This window comes from Crocuta crocuta, unplaced genomic scaffold (genome assembly GCF_008692635.1).
Source record: "Crocuta crocuta isolate KB4526 unplaced genomic scaffold, BGI_CrCroc_1.0 scaffold102, whole genome shotgun sequence".
Lineage (NCBI taxonomy): Eukaryota > Metazoa > Chordata > Mammalia > Carnivora > Hyaenidae > Crocuta > Crocuta crocuta.
The window spans coordinates 3,255,524-3,275,151 of NW_027530019.1; the positions used below are offsets into that span (position 1 = coordinate 3,255,524).

The window sequence follows — 19,628 nt, forward strand, 5'->3', positions numbered from 1 at the left end:
AAAACTACTGTAACATTTTTAACAAAAATGTTACAGTAATTTTTATGTGATGATTATTATAGTACTTGAAAAAACCTTAAACTCAGATTTCTTTAAAATGTATGAATTTGATACATAGGATATCTATATTTGAAGAGACCTTATAATCTTTTTCTATACATGATAAAAAGAATATTTGTGTTAAATTCTTCAAAACAAACATTTGTTCCAACTTCTGCACAGTAAAATTGTCCCCGAACAACTTTAAATTTGTATTTTGTCTCAAGGGGAAAAGTTAACCAGTACTAAAATGGCCTCTGCTTAGTAATTGCACCTAAGTTTTCCTTATAGATATTTATTCACATTCTAAAAAATAAAGATTGTCCTGTGGACACATAAGCAACTCTGGAATTGGAATGTGTGTTAAGCGAACACGCCACCTACATAGTAACACACAGGTGTTGTTCACAGCTCAGATGATATTGATTACCGTGGCTCCACTACAACCCTTTACCAACCCAGTGCGATGTCCCATTCGGCAAGTCAGGTGCATCCACCTTCCTCTCTGCCATGGCTGGGCAGTGGGCAGACGAGCACAGGAGCGAGTGTGGTATGTTATTTACTATTCGGTGTGGCTTCTGGGTGTGGACTCACTCCAGAATAAGTGGAAGTCTCTGTGATGCAGGATTGCATCACAGATCCTGATTGTCCTTAGGGAGGGCACATGGAGGAGAGTGCCCTTTATCACTAGATGAAGCTGCTTGGTACCCACATGGTCCGTACGGGCCAGGGCTGTGCCAGTGCATGACTGCTTCTGCAGCCTTCAGACAGGTGGCATGTGTTCATTGGTTCAGAACACCCACAATAGGGTACATGTTGGTAATACTCCAGTTGTAAGAGAATAAAGGCTGTGAGCATTAGAGTTGGCTTTCCTCTTCTGTGATACACAAAATGACTGTTTTTATCTTCTTTTAAAGCTTATGAAAAGGAATCTCCATAATGTTAAGAGAATGACCTCCCACCCAGTCCATCAGTACTGTAAGTATTTTGTTTATTATCCAAAGGATTATAAATGGCCTCTGTCATTTTGAAGTTTATTTATAGAGTGGAAAATATTGGAAATCTTAAGCTTTTTCATTTCTTATTGTCAGCTTTTCCTTTTGTATTTTAGATCTTACAGGTGCTCAGGATGGCAGTGTACGAATGTTTGAATGGACACGACCTCAGCAGCTTGTCTGTTTCCGCCAAGCCGGCAATGCAAGAGTTACCAGATTATATTTTAATTCACAAGGCAACAAGGTTGGTTTTGGGGGGAGGGGTGTTACTGCTCAATTCATCTGAAAAAGCTATTTATGAAGGGATGTTTAATAAAACTACATCTAAAAACCAATTGAGTGGCCCTGGATTTAAGCTAGGCAGACAGTTTATTGGTGCCTTGGCTCCCTATAAAGCACAGATCTTCAGAATTTGATATGGATCAGTCATCTACTTAAAGATATTAAATACTCTGAAGGAAAAGAAGTCTATTTCTGTTGGTAGTGTCTAATAAGGGACCTGTAATCTTCCAGTCTCTTACTAAATTATCTTAGAGAAGTATGGAAGAAAACAATGAAATAGGTATGAAAGAGCACTTAAAAGGTTGCAGGGTATTTATAGTGCTTGGCTTTCCTGGAAACTACAGTTAAAGAAATAGGTGCAGGCCGAATGTTAACTGAGGTTTGAGTGACTCTCAGTCAATGATTTTGCCTTCCATATGGTTACTAAGAAGCTGTGTTTAATATTTATGCCATTCTTACAGTGTGGTGTTGCAGATGGAGAGGGTTTTCTGAGTATCTGGCAAGTAAACCAAACTGCATCAAATCCTAAACCTTACATGGTAAGTATCACTCAGCATTCCCCGAGCACGTCCAGAGGTTGCATAGTGTATGAAGTGTCTATTTCAGACATGAAATCTCAGTGCAACTTCACTGATGGGATCTGTTGAGAAAGGGACACCTCTGCCCAGCAGCACAGCACCTGCTATTTGCCCTAGTTTTAAACAGAAGTGACTAAAGAGCAAAACTTTGTTCTCAGAACTTGAAGGATGACCATTGTATTTGAAAATGGTCAGAGGCTTCCTCTGTATGTGTTCCTACTTTTTTGAAAATTCTAACTTTGTGATAGATTTTTTTTAATGATTTTTTATTTATTTCTAGGAGAGAGAGAGAGCGTGAGCAGGGGAGGGTCAGAGAGAGAGGGAGTCACAGACCGAAACAGGCTCCAGGCTATGAGCTGGCAGTCAGCACAGAGCCCGACGCGGGGCTCGAACCCACGAACCAGGAGATCATGACTCAAGCGAAAGTCAGACGCGTAACTGACTAAGCCACCCAGGCGCCCCTGTGATAGATTTTTAATAGAGTACCTAAAGTGAATCACTACAAAATTCTGACCGGTTTCATGTATTCTAGTTTGTTCCAGAAGTTTTCTTACTATATTATAAATTAACCGGTCCCAGCAGGCCACTTCATTCATTAATCCAAATCATGTTAATACATTTGGTGATGGAGACAAGTGTATCTTCACTTGATGGGGGCTCAGTTGGGGGAGGAGGGTGGGTGGGTACTGCTATCCTGTGCAGAACTTCTGGCTTCATATATATTGATTTTAATTTACTTTTATGACTGTATATATATGTTCTTAAGTAAGAAAATATATCTGGTCTCATATACATAAATTAGTGCCCTGTAGACTCTCATTAAGTCTTTACAGAAATGGAAGTGATCTTGAATCTGTCCTCTAGCCTTCACTCCCATCTATACCATGATCATTCCAAACAGAAGAATGCATTTTAAAATACCTGGACACCCTCCTGAGTCTTTACCTCCAGATTTCTATTCATTCACCTAATCCAACATGAAAAGTCATGCCTGGCTCAGTAAATGGTTTCCCACATACTGGAACATCCTTTGGGAGTGGTTTTGGGCAGCCTTAAGCCTGTAGAATGTTTGTAGGACCACATTTGACCCTGTTTTCATTACTGCACAAATCGGAAGGGAAGGGAAAGGCAGGGAGCACAGAGGTGGTAAGGAAGGTGGAGGCTTGTATTTAGGTTGCAAAGTTTATTTGATTTTACTTCCTCACCGTGTAGGGTAAGACTAGATGGGCATGGGGGAGTTTCCCTCGTCGGGCTCTTGTTGCTTAGTGTGATTTATATTATCATGTAAAGTTTATTAAAGGTATTTGAGAGCATTAACAAAAATTGTTATCAACTCTTCTAGTTTTAAAATATCATTGGATATTAGTTAAGAATATGCAAATAGCTAATTTGCTTATTTATTCTTTAGTTTTTTAAAACTTGTTTTTTGCCCATGCGTACACTAGCAGAACTGTGTGTTTGTACTATACCAGGTTTTATTGGATTTTTAGGTAACATCATTTGCACTTTGTTTTTCATAGAATTGGCAGTGCCACAGTAAAGCCACAAGTGACTTTGCATTTATTACCTCTTCAAGTCTAGTTGCCACATCTGGACAGTCCACTGATAACAGGTAGGTTGAGAGAAGCATAATAATCACATTTTTAAGCAGAAAGGTATTCTTGCTACAAAATATGGATTTTTTTTTTACTCAGGAGTTTTTTTTTGCACCTCAGGATAAAAGTCTTTGCTATGTAATTCTTATCTCAGTAGTTTTCCTTACTAAAAGAAAAACAGTGTAGGCTTATCAGTAAGTATATGTAATTAGGTTAAGCCTTTTTTTTTTTGGCACTATTTTTTTTTAGGGTTTTTCTTTTTTTTTATTTTTACAAATAGTTTATTGTCAAGTTGGTTTCCATATAATTTTTTTGCACTATTAATACTGTCAGCTTTTTAAGACACTGTAGCCACCATACTCAGTACTTTGACCTAACATTGTGTTCATAGGTGACACATACCATGAGTAAACACCTCATTTCCCTGCAATGGTTACCCCTGGGGGTACAGAATCATCCTCTCCCCTCAGGAAATCATGTCTCCATTTCCCTGGAGTGGTAATGGAAAAGAGATGGGGTTGAGGGATGAGATGGTAGAGACAGGTGGGGCCCTGTGAGACACAACTGTGTGGTTTGAACAGGATAAACACTTACAAGAGGTATATCCCCAGCTTCTCTCCTTTCATCCTACTTGAGAATCATTGCTTTAGAAATCTAAGTGAACAAAAAAGATAGTAAGATGCAATTAAGTAAAAATATTTGACTTGAAGACATAACAAAAAAACACCTCAAAAACAATTGTGTTTTCTCTATAAGAAATGTATGCCTCTGGGACACACTGGTATCACCTGGAAACAGTCTCATTCATGGTAAGTGAGTTAACATCTATGATTTTAGAGTGGCTATCTTGCTGGGGTAAAGGTCCAACTAGCATAGTATAGTGCTCATTTTTTTACATTCAAACACATGGTATGGAGATTGGTGTTACTAATGAGAAGAATTTGAGCTCAACAGAAAGGAGCTATGTTAAAGAATTACCTAAAAATAAAGTAAGAACAAGAAATATGAATAGTGCTATTTAAATTATTCCTTTTGGGGCGCCTGTGTGGCTCAATAAATTAAGCATCCAACTCTAAATTTGAGCTCAGGTCATGAACTCAAGGTCATTAGATTGAGGCCTGCATTGGGCTTCATGCTGAGTAGGGAGCCTGTTTGGGACTCTTTCTGCCCCTTCCTCATTCTCTCTCAAAATATTAAAAACGCTTTTTTAATATTATTCCTTTTAAGGCAGGTTTTCCAGTTGGCATCCTAAAGATCCCCTTTTCTTTCTGTTGAAAGAAGGCTCCATGCTCCAATACATTTGGGTTAAACGTAGTTAGGTGGATTCTTCTACAGAATGATTTCTCAGTCTTTTATTCTACTGGTACACATTCTGAAAGTATAGTTATTTCTCAGTTGTATTTGATTGCAATTTTTTTCTGTGATAGCTGGCTCTTAAAGATTTGCCCCATATTAGCAGAAGACTTTAATTATATTAAAATGCAGAGAATCCTGGGAAAGGTAACTCCTTACCTTGTAGCTGGCCATTTTCACATCACTGTAGTTGAGTTTGTTACTTACCATTCAAGATGTCTGGTCAGGAACTAGGATAGTGTAGATGCTCATTGTGGTGGGGATTAATGTGGTGGCTGAGAGTGTTGTTGGGAAGCTTGGTCTCTTCTGCAGTTTGGGCTTAAGGTTTAAACTTATTGCAGGTGTTTTCATATTGAGATTATGGATAAGAATATCTTTTCTGTCATTGCTTGGGATCTTTCCTTAGTACTTGGATCATGATTACACAAATTGAACTGAAAAATTTGTAATTTCTGTATTATTTAAATGTGCATTAAAACATTACCAGAATTGCCAAGATTGTTTGGGAAAGACTCGGTGTTTTTCTTTTTCAGGGTTCACGTGCCATGATCACGGAGCCACCGTGCTGCAGTATGCACCCAAACAGCAGCTCCTCATCTCCGGAGGTAGGAAAGGCTACGTGTGCATCTTTGACATCAGGCAAAGACAGCTGCTTCACACATTTCAGGCGCATGACTCCGCCATTAAGGCCCTTGCTCTGGCTCCCTGTGAGGAGTATTTTACTACAGGCTCAGCAGAAGGGAACATAAAGGTGAGTTAGTATAAGTAACTCTGTATCTGCTGAGTGCAGATATTATCTGTATCTGCTGTGAAGACAGGGGAAAATATGACCCCACTGCACTCTTTGAAATGTGAGTGTAAAGTAAGGCTTTGTGAGACAGTGAAGGCCTCTTGACATCCTTTCTCCCTTAGTACTGTGTTAATGGATAGAATTTTTTTGTAACATTATTTTGGCTCCTCAGAACCTCCTGCCTCCCTCCTTCTGACCCTAGGACCTTACTCTGTTGCGTATGAATTGAGGTGAGGGTTCTGGAGAAGGGTAATGGTAAGGTTTCTACTTATATTGCCCCAGGGTTTCCCTTGACATTAGCAATATATTTAATTCAGTTACATATTTAATTGAATTAGAGATGGGGGTATATGTGGATAGTATGAAACTACAAGAGGATGTGAAGAAGAGAGAGACAGTGGAATGTAAGAGCTGTAAATAAATCACGTGATGACCTCATTTCCAATCAAATAAGCTGTTAGGAAAGAGGCGGGAGTCTGGGAAGTTGAGCCAGTTCAGGGCAACAGAAATGAACGCTGTGGTTCTGCTTTAGGGCTCTTTCTCTTTTTTAAAGACTTACCCTTTGTGTCTTCACTTTATTTTAAACTAGGTTTGGAGATTAACAGGCCACGGCCTAATTCATTCATTCAAAAATGAGCATGCGAAGCAGTCCATATTCAGAAACCTTGGGGCTGGAGTCATGCAGATTGACATCATCCCGGGCAACCGGATCTTCTCCTGTGGGGCAGACGGCACACTCAAAACGAGAGTTTTGCCCAATGCTTTTAACATCCCTAACAGAATTCTTGACATTCTATAGACTTAAAGACTGGGGCTTTATTTTTATAAACATTTCAGTGAAAAAAATACTCTAGTAATTAATTGGCATTTCTGCTTTCCAAGCAGCTGTTAACACCTTGAAAACAGTACAGAGAATCTCTGTAGAATTTGGAAGATCAAGCTGAGTGTTGCCCATACAGGTTGGTAGAATGACTGTGCATGTACCTTGTCATCATGCTCACATACTTAAAATCAAAACCTAGTGTTGTATGAAGGGTAGCTATTCTTTACAGCATTTAGCAAACCTGATTCAGAAAACATTTGAGGTTAGAAGTTAGTATATTAGTAATTTATAAGAATGGGAAGGACCTTCTTACCGAATTAAAGAAAAAAATGTTGCTGATTCAGGTTTTTCTTCCTTATCTTCCCACTGATGGAAGCATGCCTGCAGCCTCTGTGCTGAAAGAAGGATAGTCACAGGTGTTAGAAGCTCTAGAGCACCGGACACACTTCCTGAGCTGTGGAGCAGTGTGTAGTGGCCACTTCTCTGCTCGGAGAGGTCATTTCCATCCTTTCTGCTGGTTATTTTTCCTGTTAGTGTTTATACTGAGCTAGTACTGTAACTTGCAAATGAGTGCAAATATAAATGCAATGTTTTCCTCACAATTTGCACACTCACATTTTTTGGACTGCTTGTTTTTCTATTTAAATATTTGCCTTCATGTTAGGAATGTAATACTTGTGAACATGACATATTTGTAGTTGACCAAACATACCGGTTTAGTACTTTTTCTTTCAGGGTTAAACACCCACAACATTTAAGGCTATGTTGAAACTACACCAGTAGAGCATTTCATATCATAATTTGAATGAATGTTAGGCTTTTTGTGGCCAGTTAATAGTTGATGAGATTGGTGATATTATTTATTACCACAGCCTATTGTGTAAACTATGCAGAGTTAAATATTATTTGCTTATAAATTATTAGCCAATGTTGTCCCTATTTTGATGTACCTCCTTGGTTATGACCAAAAAATGTTCTTGAGATACTGAAACCAATGTCTGTGTGTTTAAATGTTTACCAGCAAATTGTCTCATCATGTTAATGAGAATGTTCAATGCCTGTGTGGTAAATAGTAAAATACAATGGCATAAAAGCACCTTTCTCTGAAGGCGATGTGATGTTCAGGCTGTGAAATACATATGTAAAAGAAAAATAAATGTTATTTGTTAGAGTTTTACCTTAGTTTCGTCTGGAATTCTTTAATAATATTTTTAACTACTTGAGATCATTTTCAGTTTTATAAAATGGTTTATATAGAGTTTGTAAGCTGCTAGGCAGTTCATTTATTCACAGATACTTACCGAGTACTTTCTAGATCAGAACCCATTCTAGGAAATAGGATAGAATGGTGAGCCAGACAGAGGGCACTCAGCATTGGGATTTAGTTGGGTAAGAGGTAACTTCACTGTACCTTATTTCGTTTATTGAATTACATGTGGAGTTTGGTGCGGACACTGGTGAAGGAGCCGAGTTGGGAGCAGTGCTGTGAGGAGAGGTGAGGGAAAGCAGATGTCTGAGTCCACAGAAACGCAAATTGGGCAGAAACTGCAAATATATACACACACTTCCCACAGATTAGTACATAGATACCTGTGCTTGTTGCATCCTCTCCATCTTTGTATCTGTTCTACTAACCTAGTACCAGCTGATTCAGTCTGAACTGAAATTCAGACTTCACAGTAGCTGCTGCTATTTGTTGGAAAGACTCATCTTTCTCTACTGAATTGTCAAAGGTTAGTTGACTGTATTTTGTAGACCCACTTCTGGCCTCTATCCCAGTGATCTTTTTGTCTCTTTGGCCAGTACTATACTGTCTTGAATAGCTTTATAGTAAGTCTTAAAGCATTTTCTGCACCTATTGGTTTATCTGTGATTTTTCTTCTTTAGCCTATTGATAGGATAGATTACATTAATTGATAATTTTTGAATATTGACCAGTTTTACAAAACCAGACTTAATCTCAGCCATGGTTTGTAATTCTTTATATGCATGTCTGGATTCAGTAACATTGAGGAAAGAAATTGAAGATGACACCAACAAATGGAAAGCTAGTGCATGCCCATGGATTGGAAGGACAAATATTACTAAAATGCTCATACTGCCCAAAGCAGTCTACAGATTCAGTGCAATTCTTATCAAGATACCAACAGTATTTTTCACAGAACTACACCAAATAATCATAAAATTTGGAACCACACACACACACACACACACACACACACCCACCCAAATAACTAAAGAAATCTTGAAAAAGAAGAGCAAACCTGGAGGTTTCATAATTCCAGATTTCAAGATGTACTGGAGAGCTATAGCAATCAAAACAGTGTGGTCCTGATAAAAATAGATGCAAAGACCAATGGAACAGAGTAGACTACACAAAAATAAATCTATCTTTATTTGGTCAATTAACCAAGACAAAGGAGGTAAGAATATTCAACGCAAAAAGATAGTCTCTTCAACAAATGTGTTGGGAAAACTGGACAGCCACAAACAAAATAATGAAACCAGATCATTTTCTTACACCATACCTAAAAGTAAGCTTGAAAGGGACTAAAGATCTAAATATTAGACATGAAACCATAAATACTCTAGAAGAGAGCACAGGCAGTAATTTCTGATATTGGACATAGTAACATTTTTCTAGATAGGTCTCCAGAGGCAGGGGAAACAAAAGTAAAAATAAAATTACTGAGACGGAGGCAAGATGGCAGAGAAGTAGGGAGCTCCGTACATTTCACTTGCCCCCATATCTCACACGGAGAAGGCCTGACAGCCATAGGAACCCTTACAGAATCCAGGAGTTTAGGAAGAAAAGGAGACAGAGTCTGCTGAGAAAACCTTATAGCGTGAGTGTGAACTGGGGAAGATAAAAATGGGCCGGGACCCGGAGACATGGAGGGAGCCCCCTTTACAGGGAGCCGCGGTGAGTCGAGGGGAAAGAAAGAGTGGCTGAAACTGCTCAAGACACTGTCCTTGTCGCTGGAGAAAAGAAAAACCTTGGCTTGGAACACAGGGTTCCAGTTTCCAGCTGTCCAGCTGACCGTGAGCAGGACGCACTTGTCCCAGCCGACCCCAAGAGAAACTGCTCCTCGCTCGCCAGCTAGACCTGGGGGGGTGGGGGGAGGGGCGACGCAGCGGCCCCTAAAGCCACGCCGCTGTGCTTCTGGCTCAGCTCGATTCCCAGTAGGTAGGTGAGAGGCTTGAAACTGCTTGCAGGGACTTGTCCTGTGGGCCTATATTTCGGGTGATATCAATGGCTCACAGACTAAGATCTGGAAAAGAGGCGTGGCTTGGGACATAGAGCACAGCCCACCTCGGCTACTACTGCGGCACAGGAAGATCAGACCCAAAAGAGTGAGTTACAATGCTTGGTTTGAGAAGGGACTGGGGCGCCGCCATTTTTCTCCCCACAGCCACCAAGGTGGGACCTCAGGGAGCGCCCACAGGACTCAATGGAGGCTAAGACCCGCCTACACCAAACCACACCCATCCCCCCTAGAGAGCCTTTTTTTTTTTTTTTTTTTTTTAACCAGAGCCCTAGGGCAAGACCAACGTGGATACACTGCTGTGATTAATTCTAGATCAATTCTTTCTGGTCAGATATATTTTTTCCCTTGTCTCATTCGTATCCCTCCCCTCTGCTGGACTGGGCACTCTGGCCACTGGTTTGCTTAAACAGTCACATTTAATTATCTAAATGTATATTCTACACATCTACAGCTACCTTTCTCTCTCTCTCTCTGGAGTAATCAGACTATACAGTTTCTCTGAGTAACATTATCTTCATTTATTTCTCCTCACCTCTAACCATATTCTCCTCTTTCTCTGAATTAAACCTCTTAGTCTCTCTGCCTGGTCATTTCATTTCCAATTTCACTTCCTCCCCACCCTGTCATTTCTCTCTTTGTATATACTCTTCAATCAGCACTGCATACACCTGGCTCTTTATTTGTAGATGGGAATTCTGGTTTTATGCTTTTAGACTGTCCTTGGTCTTTTGGGTTTTTTTCTTTTTTCTTTTTATTTTTTATCTATTTTTATTTTTATTACTGGTCTTCCCTCATTCCTCTTTTCTTTTGTCCTTTCCTTTTTCTTCCCCCGCCTTTCATTTTGTGTGTTTGTTGGATTTCTGTGTTTGTGTGTCTTTGTTCCCTGTGTGTTTGTCTGTTTTCTTTTCCAGGGCTACCTCAAGAAACAAGCCAAAGTAGGGGGCGCCTGGGTGGCTTAGTAGGTTAAGCATCCGACTTAGGTCATGATCTCGCAGTTCGTGGGTTCGAGCCCCACGTCAGGCTCTGTGCTGACTGCCAGCTCAGAGCCTGGAGCCTATTTCAGAGTCTGTGTCTCCCTCTCTCTCTGACCCTCCCCTGCTCACGCTCGCTCTCTCTCTCTCTCTCTCCTAGAAATAAATAAAAATATTTAAAAAAAAGAAAAAGAAACAAGCCAAAGTATACATGGTGGAGAGTCCCAAATACCACTATGAATAGGGAAATAAAATAACCAAAGTCTCAACAAGAGAGACCAAGAACACCATTCAAAGAACACTTCCTGAACGGACAGTTCCTGGACAATAAAAGAGCCTTCTTTAACAGCAGTATTCGCAGGTGCACAGTGCATAACAAGCTTTTAAAACTAAGAGATGGGGCGCCTGGGTGGCTTAGTCGGTTGAGCGTCCGACTTTCACTTGGTCATGATCTCGCGGTTCGTGGGTTCGAGCCCCACGTCCGGCTCTGTGATGACTGCCAGCTCAGAGCCTGGAGCCTGCTTCAGATTCTGTGTCTCCCTCTCTCTCTGACCCTCCCCTGCTCCCGCTGTCTCTCTCTCTCCTAGAAATAAATAAAACATTGAAAAAATTTTTAAAAAAAACTAACAAGAGATAGAAAGCTAACCAAAATGATGAAACAGAAGAACTTCCCTCCACAGAAATCCCAGGAAGAAATGACAGCTAAAGAACTGCTCAAAACAGATATAAGCAACATAACTGAACAAGAATTTAGAACAATAGTCATAAAATTAATCTCTGGGCTTGAAAAAACCATGGAAGACATCAGAGAAGCTATTGCTACAAAGACTATGGAGCTCAAAAATAGTTGTGATGAATTTTAAAAATGCTATAAGTGAGGTGCCTAATAAAATGGAGGTATCCAATGCACAGACTGAAGAGGCAGTGAGGAAAATAGGTGAATTAGAAGACACAATTACAGAAAAAGAGGAAGCCCAGAAAAAGATAAACTGATCCAGTAACACAAAAGGAGAGTTCCAGAGCTGAGCGATACAATCAAATGGAACAATATCTGTATCATAGGGATTCCAGAAGAGGCAGAGAGAGGGAAAGGCCCTGAAGGGGTCCTTGAACAAATTATAGCAGAGAACTTTTCCAATCTGGGGAAGGAAACAGACATTGAAATCCAAGAGGCACAGAGAACTCCCCTCAGACGTAACTTCAATCGATCTTCTGCATAACGTATAGTGAAACTGGCAAAATATAAGGACACAGAGAGAATTCTGAAAGCAGCTGGGGACAAAAGGGCCCTAACATACAAAGGGAAACCTATCAGAGTGGTGACAGACCTATCTACTGAAACTTGACAGGCCAGAAAGGAATGGCAGGAGATCTTCAATGTGATGAACAGAAAAAACATGCAGCCAAGAATCCTCTGTCCAGCAAGCCTGTCATTCAGAATAGAAGGAAAGATAAGAGTCTTTCCAAATAAACAAAAATTGCAAGAATTGTCACCACTAAACCAGCCCTACAAGAAATCCGGACAGGGACTCTCTGAGGGAAATGTTGCAAGGAACGCAAGATGCTAGAGACACACCACAAACATGAATGCCACAAACGACACAATGACTCTAAACCCACATATTTCAATAATAACACTGAATGTAAATGGGCTGAATGCTCCAATCAAAAGACATAGGGTAGCAGAATGGATTAAAAAACAAAAACCCATCTATTTGCTGTCTACAAGAAACTCAGTTTAGACTGGAGGACACCTTCAGATTGAAAGTAAGGGGATGGGAAAATATCATGTTACTGGAAGTCAAAAGAAAGCTGGAGTAGCTATACTTATATCAGACAAACTGGACTTTACAGTAAAGACAGTAACAAGGTATGAAGAAGGGTGTTATATAATAATTACAGGGTCAATCCATCAGGAAGAGCTAACAATTATAAATGTCTATGCACCGAATACGGTAGCATTTAAATACATAAAACAATCACAAACAGAAACAATCTTATGGATAAGAATGTGTTAATAGCAGGAGACTTTAGTACTCCACTTGCAGCAATGGATAGATCAGCTAAACAGAAAATCACTAAAGAAACAATGGACTTGAATGATACATTAGACCAGATGGAATTGACAGATACATTTAGAACTCTACATCTTGAGGCCATGGAATTCACATTCTTCTCAAGNTATCCAAAAAATAATTGAACAGATCAATGAAACCAAGAGTTGATGTCTTGAAAAAATAAACAATATTGACAAATCTCTAGCCAGGCTTCTCTAAAAGAAAAGAGACAACACCCAAATAGACAAAGTCATGAATGAAAATGGACTTATTACAACCAACCCCTCAGAAATACAAGCAATCATCAGGGAATACTATGAAAAATTATCTGCCAACAAACTGGACAACTTAGAAGAAATGGACAAATTCCTAAACACACACTCATATAAAAATTCACATGGGAAGAGATAGAAAATCTGAACAGACCCATAACTAGTGAAGAAACTGAATCAGTGATCAAAATTTCCCAACAAATAAGAGCCCTGGGCCAGGTGGCTTCCCTGGGGAATTCTACTAGACATTTAAATCAGAGTTAATACCCATTCTTCTCAAGCTATTCCAAAAAATAGAAATAGAAGGAAAACTTCTGGACTCATTTTATGAAGCCAGCATCACTTTGATTCCCAAACCAGAGACCCAGCAAAAAAAGAGAACTACAGACCAATATCTTTGATGAATACAGATGCAAAAATCCTCAACAAGATACTAGCAAATCGAATGCAACAGCACATAAAAAGAATTATCCACCATGATCAAGTGGGATTCATTCCTGGGTTACAGGGCTGGTTCAATATTTGCAAATCACTCAATGTGATACATCATATCAACAAAAGAAAGATAAAAACCATATGATCCTGTCAATAAAGAAAAAGCATTTGACAAAATACAGCATCCCTTCTTAATAAAGACCCTCGAGAAAGTCAGGATAGAAGGAACTTACTTAAACATCATAAAAGCCATCTATGTGAAGCTCTTAGCTAACATCATCCTCAATGGAGAAAAACAGAACTTTCCCCCTGAGATCAGGAACATGACAGGGATGTCCACTCTGACCACTGTTGTTTAACATAGTGCTGGAAGTCCTAACATCAGCTATCAGACAACAAAAGGAAATAAAAGGCATCAGAATTGGTAAAGAAGAAGTCAAACTTTCACTTTTCACAGATGACATGATACTCTACATAGAAAACCCGACAGACTCCACCAGAAGCCTACTAGAACTGACCCAAGAATTCAGCAAAGTTGTAGGATACAAAATCAACGTACAGAAATCGGTTGCATTTTTATACAGCAACAATGAAGCAACAGAAAAAGAAATCAAGAAACGGATCTCATTCTCAATTGCACAGAAAAACATAAAATACCTAGGAATAAATCTAACCAAAGATATAGATCTGTATGATGAGAATTATAGGAAACTTATGAAGGAAAATTGAAGAAGACACAAAGAAATGGGAAAACATCCCATGCTCATGGATCGGAAGAATACATATTGTTAAAATGCCATTACTACCCAAAGCAATCAACACATTCAATGCAATCCCAATCAAAATTGCACCAGCATTCTTCTCAAAGCTGGAACAAACTATCTTCAAATTTGTACGGAACCACAAAAGACCCCGAATAGCCAAAATAATATTGAAGAAGAAAAGCAAAACAGGAGGCATCACCATCCCACACTTTAGCCTCTACTAAAAAGCTGTCATCATCAAGACAGCATGGTATTGGCACAAAAACAGACACATAGACCAATGGAATAGAATAGAGAACTCAGAATTGGATCCACAAATGTATGGCCAAGTAATCTTTGACAAAGCAGGAAAGAGTATCCAATGGAAAAAAGACAGCCTCTTTAACAGATGGTGCTGGAGAAATGAACAGCAACATGTAAAAGAATGAAACTAAATCATTTTCTCACACCATACACAAAAATAAACTCAAAATTGTTCAAGGACCTGAATGTGAGACAAGAAACCGTCAAAGCCCTAGAGAAAAAAGCAGGACAACCTCCTTGACCTCAACCGCAGCAATTTCTTACTTGACACATCCCCAAAGGCAAGGGAATCAAGAGCAAAAATGAACTATTGTGACCTCATCAAGATTAAAAGTTTCTGAACAGCAAAGGAAACAATCTATAAAACTAATAGGCAACCAACGGAATGGGAAAAGATAGCTGCAAATGACATATCAGATAAAGGGTTAGTATCCAAAATCTATAAGGAGCTCACCAAACTCCACACCTGAAAAACAAGTAATCCAGTGAATAAATGGGCAGAAGACATGAACAAAAACTTCTCCAAAGAGGACACCCAGGTGACCAACAGGCACATGAAACGTCGCTCAGTGTCCCTCATCATCAGAGAAATACAAATCAAAACCACACTGAGATACCACCTCACGCCAGTCAGAGTGGCAAAAATGAACAAATCAAGAGACTCTAGATGCTGGCGAGGATGTGGAGAAATGGGCACCCTCCTACACTGTTGGTGGGAATGTAAACTGGTGCAGCCCCTCTGGAAAAGTGTGGAGGTTCCTCAAAAAATTAACAATAGAACTCCCCTATGACCCAGCAATAGCACTGCTAGGAATTTACCCAAGGGATACAAGAGTGCTAATGCATAGGGGCACATGTACTCCAATGTTCATAGCAGCACTCTCAAAATAGTGAAAACTTGCAAAGAGCCTAAGTGTCCATCAACTGATGAATGGATCAAGAAGATGTGGTTCATCTATACGATGGAATACTACATGGCAATGATAAAGAATGAAATCTGGCCATGTGTAGCAACATGGATGGAACTTGAGGGTGTTATGCTGAGTGAAGTAAGTCAGGCAGAGAAGGACAAATACCATATGTTTTCATGTATAGGTAGATTAGGAGGAACTTAATGGCGGACCATGGGGGAGAAGCAGGGGAAAATTAGTTGGGGAGAGGGAGGGAAGCAAATCACGAGAGACTCTTGAATTTTGAGAACAAACTGAGGGCTGATGGGGGTGGGGGGAAGGGGAAGGGAGGTGCTGGGCATGGAGGAGGACACTTGTGGGGATGAGCCCTGGGTGTCATATGGAAACCAACTTGACAATAAATTATTAAAAAAATAAAATTACTGGGACCTCATCAAAATAAAAAGGTTCTGCACAGAAAGGAAATGATTAAAAAAAAAATGGGAACCTACTGAATGAGAAGGTATTTGCAAATGACATATCTAATAAAGGATTTGTATCCAAATATATGAAGAACTCCTACAACACCCAAAAAACAAATAATTAAAAAATAGGCAGTAGACATGAACAGACATTTCTCCAAAGACATTTAGATGGCCAACACATGAAAAGATCGTCAACATCACTAATCATCAACGAAATGCAATGAGATACCACCTCACACCTGTCAGAATCGATACAATGAAAAAACAAACAACAATTGTTGACAAGGATTTGGAAAAAAAGGAACCCTTAGACACCATTGGTAGGAGTGCAAACTGGTACAGCTTCTGGGAAAAACACAATGGATATTCCTCAAAAATTAAAAATAGAATTACTGTATGACCCAGTAATTCCACTACTGAGTTTTTACCCCAAGAATATAAAATGCTAATTCCAAAAGATATATGCACCCCTATGTTATTGCAACATTATTTATAATAGCCAAAATACAAAAAGCAACACAGATGCCCATCAAGAGATGAGTAGATAAAGACTGGCACGCGCGCGTGCACACACACACACACACACACACACACACACACACACACACACACTGGAATATTAGTCATAAAAAAGTGAAATCTTGCCATTTGCAACATGGATGAATCCAGAGGGTATTATTCTAAGTGAAATAAGTCAGTCTCAGACAGTAAATACATTAAGATTTTACGCATATGTGTAATTTAACAAAACGATCCAAAAAAAGAGGGACAAGACCCCCCCCCCACATACACACACACATCAGATTCTTAAATATAGAGAACTGGTAGTTACCAGAGGGGAGGTGGGTGGGAGGATAGGTGAAATAGGTGAAGGGGATTACAAGTACACTTATCTTGGTGAATAGTGAGTAATGTATACAATTTTCAGTCACTACGTTGTATACCTGAAATATAACACTGTTTATTATACTGGAATTAAAATGTTTAAGAAGAAAAAATTCAGCTAAATCAACTGCACAGAAGGGAAGCTTTTCCAAATTCTTTTCAGGAATAAAGTACTCAGGCACTTGGTGTTAATTTAGAGACTTTATGAATTTAGATGATTGATAATAAATTACAGTACCTTGTTTAAAAAAAAAACCTTACTCAAAGTACATTAAACACTTGAAAGTGAGACCAGAAACCATAAAACTCCTAGATGAAAACACAGGGATTAAGGTTCTAGTCACTGGTTATGGCAATGGGTTTTTGATCGTGACACCAAAAGCATGGGCAGCAAAGGCAAAATTAAACAAGTAGGACACTCCAAACTGAAAAGCTTCTGCAAAGCTAAGGAAATTTTCAACAAGATGCAAAGGCTAGATATACAAGGGAAGAAACTATTTACTAAGCAAATATCTGATGAGGTGAATATCCAAAATGTAAAGATAGAAACAAAACAGTCTGATTAAATATGGGCAGAGGATCTCAACAGACATTTGCCTAAGAAGTCATTTGGATGCCCGACAGTTATATGCTCAGTATCACTCCTCACCAGCAAAATGGAAATCAAAACCACAATGGCCTGTAACCTCACAAATTTTATCGGGCTATCATTCAAGAAGACAAGAGATAACAAGTGTTGGTGAGGATGTGGAGCGGGGTGAGCCTTTGGATGCCCTTGGTGGCAATGTAAATTGGGACTTCCACTATGGAAGACAGAATGGAGATTCCTCAAAACATTCAACATAGAACGATCATGTGATCCTGCAACTCTGCTTCTGAGTATTTATCCAAAGAAGATAAAAACACTAATTTGAAAAGATACATGTACCCCATGCTTACTGTAGCATACATACAATAGGCAAGGTATGGAAACAGCGTTAAGTGTCCACTGGTGGATGAATGGGTAGAGAAAATGGGGGTATACATGTCCACAATGGGATAGTGTGTACATAAACAAGAAAACTCATTTGTAACAACACAGAGAGACCTTGGGGACATTGTGCCCAGTGGAATAAATCAGACCGATCTCACTTACTGGTGGAATCTTAACAAGAAAAAAAAAACCCCAAGCAAAATGTAAAAGAAAAAACATTTTAGTAACAATATATGGCAATGTATGTTAACTAGACTTCGTGTGGTGGTCATTTCACAATATACACAAATATTAAACCGTTATGTTGGGCACCTGAAACTAGTATAGTGTTAGCTTTTCATTATACCTCAGTTAAAAACGAATGTGCATGAGTGGGATAGGAGGGAGGATGGGGGGAATTACAATGACACTATTCACCCAGAGAGCACAAACAAATGTAAAATCAGTACAGAACCACCAAAGACCCCTAAGAGCCAAAGCGATATTTTTTTTTAATGTTTTTTTTATTCTGAGAGAGAGAGAGAGAGACAGCATGAGCAGGGGAGGGTCAGAGAGAGGGAGATACAGAAACTGAAACAGGCTCCAGGCTCTGAGCTGTCAGCAGAGCCTGACGCAGGGCTCGAACCCACAATCCATGAGATCATGACCTGAGCCGAAGTCAGACGCTCAACCAATGGAGCCGCCCAGGCGACCCTAAAGCAATCTTGATAAAGAAGTTGGGGGTGTCACCCTTCTTGATTTCAAACTCTGTTACAAAGGTAATCAAAGTAGTATGGTATTGGCATAAAAATGGACACAAAGAAACAGAATAGGGAACCTGGAAATAAACCCATTCATTTGTGGCCAACTTATGACAAGGAGTCAAGAGTCAACAATGGAAAGAGGATGGTCTCTGCAATAAACTGCTGGAAAAAGTAGACAGCCACAGGCCAAAGGAGGAGAGTGGACTCCTCTCTTATACCATACACAAAAGAATCAGCTCCAACTGGGTTAAAGACATGAACATAAGACCTGAAACCCTAAAACTCCTAGGTGAAAACATAGTAGGTAAATTCTTTGGTATCAATCTTGGCAATGATTTTTTGGATTTGTCCCCCAAAGCAAAGGCAACCAAAGCAAAAACAAGTGAAACGACCCCAAACTAAAAAGCTCCCATCCAGCCAAGGAATCCATTAGGAAATGAGAAGGCGAGCTGCAGAAGGGGAGAACAAGTATTAGCGCATCATATCTGATAAGGGTTAATATCTGTAACATCTAACAAAGCATACAACTCAGTAGAAAGAAATTAAACCATCCAATTAAAAAATGGCCAAAAGCACCAAGTAGATCGACATTTTCCCAAATAGACCATAGCCAGCAGGAATGTGAGAAGGGCTCAACATCATGAACTAGAACGATGCAAATCTAAACCACAATGACGTAGCACCTTATACCTTTTAAAACAAAGAGATAACATGAAAAAGAAATGTAACAAAGGGATAACAAGTATCCGTGAGAATGAGTAAAAGGGATTTCCTTTTCACTGTTGTTGGCAATATCAATTGCCAACATATGGAAAATATTATGGAGCTTCAAATTATTAAAAATTGAACTTTCATATGATTCCACATTCCAGCCTGGGTATTTATCCAACGGGAATGAAATCTCTATCTGGAAAAGCTGTTTGCATCCACATGTTCATTGTAGTCATAGCTACAATTACAATGACAGCCTAATTTGGAAACAACCTATTTGACCATTGATCTATGACTTGATCATGTAAATATGGTTTATATATATACAATGGAATATTTTTCACTGGTTAAAATGTAACAGATTCTGCCTTTTGTGACAACCTGAGATTCATGCTTGAGGCATTATGCTCAGTGA

The 19,628-nt window shown here is 39.4% G+C and overlaps 1 protein-coding gene across 5 annotated transcripts in view; it reads left to right on the forward strand.

Moving 5' to 3' along the window:
• The window catches only part of DMXL2 (Dmx like 2), a 153,693-nt gene extending 146,061 nt beyond the window's left edge, over window positions 1-7,632 (forward strand). For all 5 annotated transcript variants that reach the window (XM_077764401.1, XM_077764403.1, XM_077764402.1 and 2 more), the window contains 8 exons: window positions 451-589; window positions 957-1,017; window positions 1,151-1,278; window positions 1,778-1,855; window positions 3,415-3,506; window positions 4,246-4,298; window positions 5,376-5,593; window positions 6,222-7,632. In XM_077764401.1, the coding sequence (XP_077620527.1) occupies window positions 451-589; window positions 957-1,017; window positions 1,151-1,278; window positions 1,778-1,855; window positions 3,415-3,506; window positions 4,246-4,298; window positions 5,376-5,593; window positions 6,222-6,431 (979 nt within the window). In that variant the 3' untranslated portion in view covers window positions 6,432-7,632. The remainder of the gene's footprint in view (window positions 1-450; window positions 590-956; window positions 1,018-1,150; window positions 1,279-1,777; window positions 1,856-3,414; window positions 3,507-4,245; window positions 4,299-5,375; window positions 5,594-6,221) is intronic.
• The last annotated feature ends 11,996 nt before the right edge of the window (window positions 7,633-19,628 follow it).